The sequence below is a fragment of the Phocoena sinus genome, chromosome 6 (assembly GCF_008692025.1).
Source record: "Phocoena sinus isolate mPhoSin1 chromosome 6, mPhoSin1.pri, whole genome shotgun sequence".
Classification (NCBI taxonomy): Eukaryota; Metazoa; Chordata; class Mammalia; order Artiodactyla; family Phocoenidae; genus Phocoena; species Phocoena sinus.
In genome coordinates, this window is record NC_045768.1 from 9,140,755 (window position 1) to 9,153,424 (window position 12,670).

At 51.7% G+C, this 12,670-nt stretch overlaps 1 protein-coding gene across 5 annotated transcripts in view; it reads right to left on the reverse strand.

Annotated features, from left to right (window-relative positions):
- MVB12B (multivesicular body subunit 12B) overlaps positions 1-12,670 on the reverse strand; it is a 189,187-nt gene that overhangs the window by 75,938 nt on the left and 100,579 nt on the right. For 4 of the 5 annotated variants that reach the window (XM_032634520.1, XM_032634523.1, XM_032634521.1 and 1 more), the window contains one exon: positions 5,510-5,604. The exons of the other annotated variant lie outside the window; for it this stretch is intronic. In XM_032634520.1, coding sequence (XP_032490411.1) covers positions 5,510-5,604 — 95 coding nt within the window. The remainder of the gene's footprint in view (positions 1-5,509; positions 5,605-12,670) is intronic. 5 annotated transcript variants of the gene reach the window in all.

Consider the following 12,670-nt stretch of genomic DNA (forward strand, 5'->3'; position numbering starts at 1 on the left):
GTTGGATGAAATATATAAATCATGAATTTCATAATACTGATAATTAAATGTCCATCTTCCAATTTAAATGAGGACTAGATTAAAACTGCATGGAGAAGGCTGATATTCAGAAATCATTAATTATTTTTAATTGCTTTGCGCTTTCCCGGTCTGATGTCAGAGTTACACGGCTCGTACGGGGTTCTGTGTTTCAGATAAAATTCTCCTTCTCCCTGCACGAGTGTCGTGGCTAAACTGCTGGCCGATGGACTCAAGCTTGTCCACTCTCACACGCTTCCTGATGTCAAACATCGTGAAAAGGGACCGGTTTTTAAGAGGCAACAGCTGTGCAGGGCAATAAGCTGGCTTTTCCAGCAATCAAAAAACAAAAGCAAAAACAAAAACAGAAACAAAAAAACCCTGAAGAAAACAGAAAAACTAAAGGCAAGGTGACCACAGCCCCTGTCTGCCGGGTCAGTTCCAGGTTCCGGCTTTGTCCTGATGCAACTCTGTGACCCTTTCACTCTCAAAAGTGACGAAGTGGAAAATAAATCATGTGGTCAGCCTGGTGCTGACGGACAGATGAAGATGTCAGGCGCTAGAAGGTGCTTCCCTGCACCACGAGGCCTTGGCGCATTTCTGCATGTGGCTCATCCTGAAACTGCGGGCTGAGCTGGAGATTTTTGGTTTTATTACATGCTGGTTTTAACATGCATCTGCTTTGCTGTCCTAATTTATACGACTGTGTCAATTTTTTTCAAAACGGAGAAAAACAAGTTCTTTGGTAAAAATTCTTTACATGGCGCTATAAATCAGTTTATAACCACCACAAAAACAAGACTCTTACAGCGTAGTGTCCCATACCTACTGTCACCTGTTCCTTAAGTAAAACCTGCCACGTGGCCGACAAGACATTCCTAGGTTGGAAAAAGCAATCCTGGTGCCTCTGGGCTGAGCTGCTTGTTACAGGGACCCTCGGCACAGATGGCCCTCAGGTTGGAAAGGACGTTGGGGATCTCCTCTTTCCTGACGTCCCCCGAGGTCCCCAGCCTCTAAGGCACATGACACCCAGCACAAGAGCATTTCTTAAGAAACATCTCACTCAACTTCCAAACATTTTAGGGGTTCAAACATGAGTGGATCTGCCTCACGTGGGCATACAGTCTGTCCTTATCAAACTCACGGAAAAGCGGCCGTTCCCAGCACCTTACAGGGCCCTCTGTACGAAGAAAAATTCATAAAAGGAATAGTTAGGCTCTCCTTGAACAACCAGCTTATTTTTAGGTTGTCCGTAAGGAAACTGCTGACTCAGAACCAAATCCAGAATCTCCGCTTCATGCAAAGCCTCACCCACAGCTGCACCCTACTTTGCTATCCTGTATTTTCATTCCCTCTTACTGTTCCCCTTCCGTTCTCACTTTGTTACATGCATTTTTGCAGCTACCTTAAATCTTTCTGGAATAGGTGGAAGAGAAATGAGCAAACGGTCAGACACCTAAACATCTAAAAAAATTATAAGGAAAAAAAAAAGGGAGGATACCATCATCTGGGACTAAAGTAGAAGATGTTCAGGAGAGAGAAGATATTCTTTAAAAGAAAACTAACAGCCACTAAAAGTTCTGACAAGGAAACTTAGGAACTGGGGCTTTGGGACAGAATCTAGAGAAATCAACATGGCCCGGCAGCAAGTCCTCCCAGGAGAAGATCTTAAGGGCATGTAATTGAGGGAGACACACCAATAAGAACATCGCCAGGAAAGCATGAGCCCATGAGCTGCCACTTATCACAAGTAAGGACAATTTAAACAGTGGTTTGCCAACCCTACTATATGCAGGTTACAGAGTGAGACAAACCAGGTGCCCACCATTTTATTTCATCTACTCTTTCAAAGAAAACCATCCTCAAACCCTAAGGAGTGAATAACATGGTGATGGGGAATTTGAGGGGCAAGAAAGGTGAGCAGCCTGGTGCTTTCAAGCTCAGTCGGTGTCTGCGGGGCCACTTGGCGCAAAAGATAAGTCTGTGGTCTCTGAGGAACATCAGTGGACAGGAGGTTCCAGGAGACTGAACAACAGAAAAAAATCATGTCCTCAAAAAGGGATAATAAGATAGTTATTGATCTATGGCCTGGAAGTGATATCCACTAGAATTTGAAAGCGTATGATGGGTCAGAAGACTTGCGAGCACTCAGAAAAGACGGCGAATCACTGGAATCTGCAAGGCTTCCCAAGAGCGTGACAAGTTAACATCGGTCCTACGTTGTTTCTTCTTACGAGCGCAATATGTGCGATCACAGAAAAAGGAGACACCGCAAAGAAACAGAAAGAAGAGCAGGAAAAATCCAGTGAAAACCACTATAAACACCTCGGCATGTGCCTTCCCAGACCTTTAGATGTATTTCTTAAAATGAGATCACACTGCACGTCCTGGCTGTCACTTAACAGCATTCATGCACATCTTTTTATCTAAATCAGAACTGTTTCTGATGCTTGAGAAGTTAAGGCCACTGTATGGATGTTTCATAATTTAACCACTTGCCTTTATTTTAGACATTTATGATATCCCCCCCCCGCCCCTTTTTTGGGTATTATATTTAAAAAGCAGCAGTGCTCGCCCTTGTGGATAAATCTTTTTTGCACATCTGTATTTTCCAGAAGAAATTCCTGGAAGAGGAAGTGTGAGGATCAAAGGTGTGCTTCATGGCCATTTTGATGAGGGTACAAGATGGCAGAGAAGGGAATAAGCTTCTCAGGATTTCAGCACCATGTTCCTCACCCCAATCCTGTGGGCAAGAGAGAACTACCCACTGGCTGGACAGTGCAGAACAGTCGGCATGCAACGCTGACGGGACGCGTGGTACCCCAGATGGCCGGAGGGATATGAACATACAGTAAGACAGCCCTGCTGAACACGGGAGCACCGCGCAGAGATGGGCTGGGCTGCTCAGAGATGGTGGCCCAGACACTGTAGGGTTGGAGCAGCAAATCAGGACGATCACCTGCCCCAGAGGTCATAGAGGGTACTCCCAGGCAAGGCAGACACTAGGCTAAATGCTTTCCTTCCTCTCCCCTTCCTTCCACAACCATTTCACGAGCACCTCTGTGTGCTGGGGACAGAGCTACATGCTGTGCCCACCGGTCTCTCAGCAGCTCTGAGCAGTGTCTCTCCCTCTGCAGGCAGGACAGGGATGAACTGTCTCAGTGAAAGGTACAGAAGAAATATATTAACAGATATGCCCTTGGGAAAACACTTAAAAGTACATATTACTTTAATAACCATACGTATAAATTAAATGTAGGCTGCTCTTCAAACTTCTAATAACATTGTTTGGAAACCTACTTATCTTAGGAAGGGACCACAAGCAAGGGGAGCAGTAATCAAATAGTTTCAGGAACGAACCAGAGCAGACCAGGAGTTCGCACCAAAGGCTCAGTGCCTGACGTCCGCTGCGAACGTGTGCCAGAGCTGCTTGGGGAGGAGAACAGTTTGGTGATTCGTTCCACTACCAGCAGAGCGCCAGACATCATGGCTTTGGGCACTGTGCACGGGCTGGGGGCTGGAGCACATGCTGCCTTGACTGTTTTTGGAGTGAACCACTGAAACCTTAACTTCGCAATACCAAACTGAGACATGCCACTCAGTGCCAAATACTGTTGGAACGGGGGGGGGGGGGGGGGGGGGGCGTGGTCTCTGCTCCCTTTTAGCCAGAATGGCTCGCAGGCAGGCTGCCGCTGGGCAGGCTTCCCAGCTGCACGCACCACGGCTGCCAGTGTTGAGTTTGCCGGCCTTACGGAGCCTGTGGGTCCCGCAGGGCACGCCTGGCAGCATCACAACAAAGCAGTCCTGGACCCTGGCTTTGATGCTGCCACCACCGAGGAGGCCCGAGCTGCCTGCTGCCCTGGGCCACAGCCTCGACTACCTCTGTTTGGAAGATAAAATCCAATTGACTGACACTTACGCAAACGTAACAGGAAGTTTCTGAATGGCTTCCCCTGCGTCTTGAGACTGTTACCTCGGTATTGCTAAACTAACAGCTGAAATGAACCCAGACAACACCTCATCAAAGCCGCGGGGCGAGGAAGCAGTGGCCCAGAGGCAGACAGGAACATTCCTGCCAAACCAGAGGAGATTTTACTCTGTGGGCCCTTCTCTGCAGAAACGTCAACAGCTGGGAAAGCCATCAGCGAATCCAGGTACGGTGGGGGCAGCCGAACCCCGTGGCTGGAAAAAGATTTGCGAGCTGGAGGGGAAAAAAGTCATCTGCTGTGATTGAGCTCTCCTTATGTGCACTCGGAACGGGGCCGCCCTGCTGGATTTCACAGACCTATTTTGCACCACTCTGCCACTAGGCATCTGGGGAAATATTCAGCTTTTCTACAAAATAGGTCATCTTTCCACACTTGTTATGCTCCTTGTCGACTCTGCTGAAATAGCCAGTGCACAAAAGAAATTCTCCCTGGAGATGCTTCTCTTCGACCACACGTTCCCACTGCCCTGGGGAGCTTGGCTCCTGGAGAAAAGCCAGGATGAGGGCTTTGAGAACATCTCCGTCCTTCCCCTTCCCCTTCCCCTTCCCCAGCAGGAGCGCCACCCAGAAACAGAACGACTGGCCTTTGCTCATACTTCCAAACCTATTAGGGCGTGATCATAACAAGAAAAACTAATGCTGACACGACTTAGACCATTGTTCTATTTCATCTGTTTAGTAACCTGAAGTTGCAATTTTTAGAAAAAAGATTACCTTTCAAATAACCGACTCATTATGGTACATGAATGAATGCCATGTTCCCGTGTTCAAAACATCACTCACCATTAAGGGTATGTGCTGGTAAGTGGCACCCACTTGCCATTTCCCCCTTATATACAAACGCCCCCCAGCTGGAGGCCCCGTATAATCAGAGTCAAGTTTGTGGGTCTCCTCAGCTCTTAGCAAGTCACCTGCCCCGCCAGGCACCTAATGAATCTCAATTCTGTAATAAGGCTTGTTAAGTTTTTTGAAAAAGGAAACCAGGACTGACCAAGTTCCTGCCAAGGTAACACTATCCACTTCAGGGCCGAGTTCAGAAATCACAGACTCATACGATGGGGCCGGGGGTGGGGGAGACGCCGGCACAGCCGCTGGTCACAGACCTGGCTTTGAGAAGTGAGAGATGAGGACAGACGTGGATACGGAGGGCAGGCGGCACCAGGCCTCAGGTCTGCGGGGTCCCCAGTCCCCGCGGGGAACCTGCCCTGGATCTGGCAGGTGAAGGATGTGGTGACTATTCTCTGGAAACCTCCCTTCAAGCTTGTGAAATCCACGCATTGTTTTTCATCAGTTTCAAAACATGCTGAGGATCTGGCCTTTCACTAAGCGCTATGGTGACACAGAGGAAAGGGAAGGCCTGGTCCCTGCAGGGAACAGGCCCCCTGCAGGGGTAAAAAGAGAGGTAAGACACACAGATGCCGTTAGCAGCCAGGAAGCACGTAGAGGGAGGCGGTGCCTGGGACACAGACGCGCTAGCTGGCCCTTCGCAGCGGCCGCACGTACCTGATATGGCATACAGATTGGAGTGCTGGTACCCATAGTCAGCCCGAGTGCTGTTCCTGCCTCGGAAGGTAGCAGGGAGCGTGAGAGAGATGTGCCTGAGAAAGACAGAGGAGAAAAAGGAGGTTACAGGGTGCACGGAGCAGTCCCCAAGGCTCAGAAAGCACAGGCGCCACCAACAGCCCACAGAGCCCGGGAAGCGGGCAGTCCTGGGGACCTCCGCCTTCTCAAGCAGGACTTGAGCTGCCCCACCAGCTCGAGTCCCCCTAGGAACTCAGAAGTTTCCAGACATCAGTGGCCACTTTTTTCCATACAGGGAAGGACATCCAAGAGGAAGAAAGGGTTTCCCAAGCCTTAAGTGACGTGGCAGGTGACCCGAGGAAGTGGGTGATTTAATCTTGATCTCTACCCACTGGGCAAAGTGCACCAGTGGGACCAGGATGCTCAGCTCTGAGCGCAGGACTTGGTTTGCCCTGTTGTCTTGGTCCCATTCCCCATCCAGTGGCTTCCACGCCTGTCCCGTGGGGCTGTAGAGGGTCACAGCCCAGGAAGCACTTTGTGAACGAAGGCGTTAGGTGTTATTACCACGTGTGTCCAGGAAACGAACGCCCACTGAGAACCACAATGGCACGTTCCCCCGAACTGCTGTGTCCGCATGTCCCCCTCAGGTGGGAGCACACAGCAGGTGCTCAGAAAGTACCTTCCATCGACCCAGCTCATCTTTTATGGCGCAGGCGTTGGCCATTAAGGCCCACGCTGCCCACACATAAGCAGGTATCGATCAAAGCACATAATCCACTTGTCGTGGTCATCAGCTGCCTTTAGCGAATGCCGAGAAGAAAGGTTACAATGATAGGAAAACCATTTAAAACCCAACAGGTCTGGGGGACAAAAGCAACACAACTGCCTCTTCGTGGTGTGACTGGGGGTTGGTTTGAAGTAGCTCAGTAGCCTGAGCTCTGGTCACACACAGTCATTTCTAAAACGGAAGAGGGGTGGGTAATGATCACATAAAGAAAGCTCCCGTTCTACATGCTGCCCTTTCCACACGACAAACGCGTGACCTCCCAGAATGACTCTGGGCGGGGCCTGTTCCCACAGGCCCTGGAGGAGCAAACATCTGTGCCACCGGCCGGCCGGCTGGACCAGGGAGCGGGGCCTTGCTGAGTGTAAGTCCTGTGTCCACGGCTCAGTCCTGACGAACTGAGGATGCAGAGGCGAGCTACCCCCTGCAAGGAGCTCTCAGGCTGGGGGGACAACGGGGCAGGAACAAGCCACTGTGCCACAGGACACGTGCTGGGAGAATAAAAACCACGTGCTGAGTGAGCACGAAAGCAGGCGGGTGGGGCTTCCGGGGACACTGCCTCAGAGGAGGTTGCCGGTCTTACAGGAGGAGACAGGAGCGACGGCAGTCAGGGAGAGCTGACTCTGCTGCAGGGTAAGGCTGCCTGTGGGAGACGAAGCCGGGGCCAGACCGAGAGGACACCAAACGCCGCACCAAGGGCTCATCCGCTTGGACGAAGGTTCTCACTCTCCATTCTGCGCGTCACAGCACAGATGCAGGCACTACTGCTAACCATACAGACTCACAGTCCCAGCTCCGGGGAGTCTGGTTCAGTGGGCCTTGGATGCAGCCCAGGAATCTCTCTGACAAGCCCCAGCAGTGCCTCTGAAGACACGCCGCGTTTGGGAACCCTGGGAGGGAGAGGAGCAGTTGCAGAGGGATTTGACGCAGTTGATCGATGCCTCTGACCACAGCACTTAGTCAATGAAGCTGAGCAAACAGAAGAATGAGTTACTGACTGTGGTTGTGGGTGAGCAGAGCTAAGATGGTGACAGGCGACCCTGCAGAGAGGGCTCGCCCTGAGCTGGGCCCCGGCGTCTACAGATCCCAGGGTTCTCTCGTGGCCCCGCACATCGTCCCCGCAAGGCAGGTACAGGGCCCGGTGCAAAACCATTGGGGGACCTGTCAAATGTCATTAAGAATTTCAAGATGGCGACAGCGGAGGCTGAGCGTTAAGCCAAGCGCGGGGCCCTCCTGAGCACGGGGCCCTGTCGGCACTGCACCCACTGTACACCGAGGGCTTTTCCAGGAGCTGGGAAAGAACTCACACCCCGAGACTGCTGTGCCCCGAGAGCCCTAAGAAGGTGCATCCCACCTAACTAAGGACACGGAACATCTGCACGGTGCGGCAGCCGCTCCAGGAAGCTCGCAGAGGAGGTGGCGTGTTGGCTGAACCTCGGACGACAGGTGCACCTGGGTGACTGCACAGAGGGCCTCCTCCTTGGATGAGAAGACAGGGTCAGCCCAGCCATTCAGCTGTTAGAGATGGTTGAGCAAGCCGTGGCCCACATCAACCCAGATGGGTGGGGGAGGGGGGACTTGGGGCGGCAGGACAGGCAAGGTCCCTGCTTTTGCAGAGCTCACCCTGCAGCGGGGGACACAAACACGTCCATGAAGTTACAGGAGCAACGGCTGACGCAGGGCAAGCAGGAAGACTGTCCGCACTCCCCCGAGGAAGTGCTGTTCCGGTGGGGAACTGGGGGTGGGCAGGGTTGGCGGGGTGAGGCAGGGAGGGGCTCTGGGGCATCTCCTAAGCAGCAGGAGGTCTGGCTGAGGGGGGACCTGGAAGGAGGCCGGGGTGGTCAGGGCCTGAAGGCTAGGGAGAGGGTAGGGGACCAGGCTGAAGAGAGCTTCGGGGGCCACGGCACCCAGGACCCCACACAAGCTCTAACTTTATCCTGAAGGGTTTTTAAGCAGAGAAGTGACGAGATCCAACTTACAATTTTAAAAGATGACCTGCTTGAGGGAAAGTGAGGGAAAAAACCGAGATGCCACGGTAGATGGGAACAGAGCAGCCAATCACAATGAGGACTGTCATGGAACTGCAAGCACTTATGCAGCACCTACTGCATGCAGACTCAACAATTCCCATCAAAATCGCCTGCTGTGACCCTCTAAGTGAACAGTTTTGGGGTAATTCTACGGCCCACGGAACTTAAGTGTATGCTAGAGAATCAAGCTGCCCAGTTCCTCAGCTGCCCTGTCCACAGGGACTTCCTGGCCGAAGCCTGCCTCTCTGGGGCAGCAGGTTTTGCCTGGCTGACCCCACTCTGCAACTCCTCCTTCCCTGGCCTAGTTCCTTCTGTCTCACAGCAGCCCCTCCTGGCTCCTCCCCAACCTTGTGAGGGTTGCTGTTGGCAAGGGCTCTGGTTTAGTGTGTTCTCTCACTCCACACACTTTCCCTGGGCAACCTAACCCACATCTGTACCCTGGTTTTAGCCGTCCTCACACACCAGCCCGCCTCTCCAGACTCTTGTCACTGCTTACCCCTCCCTCCACCAGGAAGAGTGAAGGTCCTGTACGTCTCTGAATCTGCCACGTTCTTTTCCTGCCTCAGCCTGATTCTTCAGCCACCCCACTCCCTCCTCCTAGAATCCCCATTTCCTCCCTTACCTCCTCTTCAAACTCCCCTTCGTCCTTCAAGACTCCACCTAAGCATCCTCATTTGGTAAAACCTCTGCTGGGCTTGTCCCAGGCTAGATTGGGTGTCTGTGCGTCCTTTCTCACTCCCGTTATCCCAAGACACCTTCTCAAGAGCAGGACCAGATCAGATCAAGTTGGTACCCCATTTTCTAGGACAATTTCTTCCCCAGGGTAGACAATCATTGAACAAATGGCCGTTGAACAAATCGAGTGTTGAACCTACGGCATTAAAACCCCTGGATCTTTTTGGATATGAACTGCTGCTGCCTCTACTATTGCATTTTCGCCTGTGTGTTTGCTGAGTTAGACTCAGGGGGTCTCTGCGAGACCCATGACACCACACATCCCACTCCCCTCTGCTACAGAGGAAAACAGGTATGACGTAAGAAGTCAGTGGTGGCAGCAACCAGGAATTTACAAGGGAAAAAACCGAAAAAGTTTCTGATCACATACGATAGACAATGTGGGGCTGATGCGGTAAACGGGAAATTAAAAGAGATTTCAAGTTGCAGGCCTGACTCTTTTACAGACCAGTTGCTCAATAGGAATCACTCAAATTGAAATCAGGTTACCAAAAACTCCAGCTCTGGTGGCTGACGGTGAGGGGGATGGGGCAGCATTAAGATCAGACAGTGGGACGGCCCCCGGCCAGAGAGGGCTGTAGGGAGAGGGGTCCCTGCACCACAAATAGCTGCTGCTTTTGCATTTTCACTTCTATTGTTCCTGGACATACGGAGGAAGGGACGTGGGGACAGGAGAACGAAAAGGCACTCCGAGGCCTCCCGTTAATGAGAGTGGACAGTTTGGGCCGAGGAGACAGATCACCTGTAGTTAAATCAAACCAAAAAGTCCCCTGCTGAAGGAGAAGTGGCCCAGGGGCGCTCAACCTCCTATCAGCCTGAAAGTGAGGACGGACAGGAACGGCCGTGCAGTCAGCCGAGCCTCAGAGCGAAATGAGATTCTAATTCCTCAGCATCTGGTGGGGACCCACCTGCCAGGTGCTGGGCTGGGTTCCTTCACGTATGTCACCTTGTCTAATCCTCTCAGCAACCTTTTTAGGCAGGAACAATCACTTTCAGTTAACAGAACAGGAAACTGAGGCCCTCCGAGACGAAGCTGACAGAAGCGCGCTAGAATTCATGGACAGGTCGGTCCACGTGTCCTCTGGAGGTTACCATCCTCATGTAAAAGTCGCCCTGATGGATCATCTTTACCATCAGGTATGCAGAGTGAGATCACTCAACCAGGAATCTGGGGTCCACCCTGAGATGCCCGGGGAAACCAATGATGCCAGGGACTCAACCTGTCTGCCACTTACTAGCTCAGTGACCCTCACAGGTCACAGTCCCTCTAATATGGGAGAAGGGGGGCTTCCCTGGTGGCACAGTGGTTGAGAGTCCGCCTGTCGATGCAGGGGACACGGGTTCGTGCCCCGGTCCGGGAGGATCCCACATGCCGCAGAGCGGCTGGGCCCGTGAGCCATGGCAGCTGAGCCTGCACGTCCGGAGCCTGTGCTCCGCAACGGGAGAGGCCACAACAGTGAGAGACCCGCGTACCGGAAAAGAAAAAAAAATACCCTTCTAATATGGGAGAAGGGAAAAGCTACAGGCAGATTTGGACACCCAGTGGAGGCAGTGCTGGTGTAGTGGTGAAGAGTACCGAGCCCAGAGTCCACCCGACATAGGTTCAAATCCCAGTGCCACCAGCAGGGGCTGGGTGCCCTTCAGCAAGGGGGTGTTGCCTCCCAGTGCACAGACGCAGGCAGAGCTGACAGCGCAGCACCAGGACGTGCCAAGCACGTGGCAGTACGATTCCTGTTCTGCTTCTTCCCCTTCCTGCCCTCCCTGGCACTGTTGTAAGCCCTGCTCGCGCTTGCAAGGGACTCAGTACAGGACCACTATGAAACGCCTGTACCTTCCCTCTGCATTAGAATGAAACCTGAGCTGCCCCACAGCTGGAGGTCCTGCCAGTTCTGGCCCATCCCTCCTCTCTGACCTGGGCTTGTCTGTGGTCCCTGCACTCACACCCTCCAACCTCACCAGCTGCTTTTGGTCCCCTCCTTCCCTCACTCACATTCCCTCTTTGGGGCCTCTGCACTTGCTGTTCCTGCTTCCATCAGGCACCCCTCGGGAAGCACCCCGCCTCTCTCTGGTGGCACTCCCCCTCGACACTCACTTCCCTTTCTGCTGAGCCCTTCCCGCTTAACAGGACTGTCGATTTGTTTATGTGTCACTAGGACACGATCTCCGTGACACTTTCTCTTTCCACTGTATCCTTAGTGCCTACAACAGTGCCCTGCACACAGTGGGCATTTAAAAATTATTAGGGAGAACCCTAGAAGATTACCTAATGCTGTTGAATGAACCAATGAATCCACTTCTGACCTGCAATTAGAGATCATTTGGGGAAACTTATAGGAATTCCTTCGTGATGGCATTGCTTATAAAGCCAAAAATGGAATCAAATTCAGTATCAAATAATAGGGGACTGCTTAAGAAATTACAGTACAGCCATCTGATAAAATATTTTACAGTCATTTAAAATATTTTAGAGACTACTTAATAGCCTGAGCCCATGCCCATTACCATAGCGCCTACTGAGAAAAAATATAAAACCCTTATTTTTACACTTGGAATTATAATCAGTTAACCCAACACTCTTTGGCTTACTGCCCATAACCTGATGCCCCACTCATGGCACTGGGTGTTGCTGGAGGAGGAAAGAAGGAAGAAGCCAGGCACTTCAGAAGAACATGGGCGCTACAAACTCAGCTTTTCTGAAGCACCTAAGCCAGGGGAGTTACAAGAACGAGTCTCAAACAAAGCTGAGACGGCATCAAACAAAGCTGAGAGCAAGTCCATGACCATGATGCTGGCTGGGACCCCCCAGACGGCAATTTCAGTGGAGTCATTTCAATGGGCCCCAAAGTTGCTGATCACTCTGTGATCCCTCTAGATCACTCTGTTGATCTAGAAGAGTGTATTTTAGATTTTAAGAGAGTTCATAAAGATCACCAGCAGGCCAAGGAGAAGTAAACCCAAGAACTCAGGAAACCGGCTCTACCTGGGGTGGCACCTAGAGATGAAGACCCTCTGGTACCATCCCCAGTAGGTCCTGGACCACTGGAACAGGGGGCTGACCGTTAGAGGCCAGCAATTTCTGCCACTTGACTCCAATGATGGATCATGATTCCAAAATCTGTTTGGCAACCAGAGAATTCCAACTAGGACAGCCCCTGAATCCTAGGGGAGCTTTACCAAGCTTTCCTCCCTGTCCTCCACCCCCAGAATGGCCCAGAGAAGACAGGGCACACCCTGCAAGCCATCACGTCTCTCTGCACGGGCCCTGGCTGTTCCGTAATAAATAGGTCAGCATCGCACGTGCTGCCAACCACAGCTCCGGCTAAATAGAGGCTGAGGGAAATTCCGTTTTTTTCCCCCAAGTCAGTCTTTGGCGCCTTATTCAATTAACATGGCCACTAAGCCGCAGACAGCTCCATACAAAAGCCCTTCAGTTACAGAATACATTTTATTATGTGACAGTAGTTGCCAGCACGATTTATTTCCTTTGATGGGATTCTGCTTTTTCCGTGTTAATTTAAATCTGTATTTTCTAGTGCTGATTCCAGGTCTGTGTGAATTTTTAAAATGTTACCATTAATCTTCCGAACCCAGTGG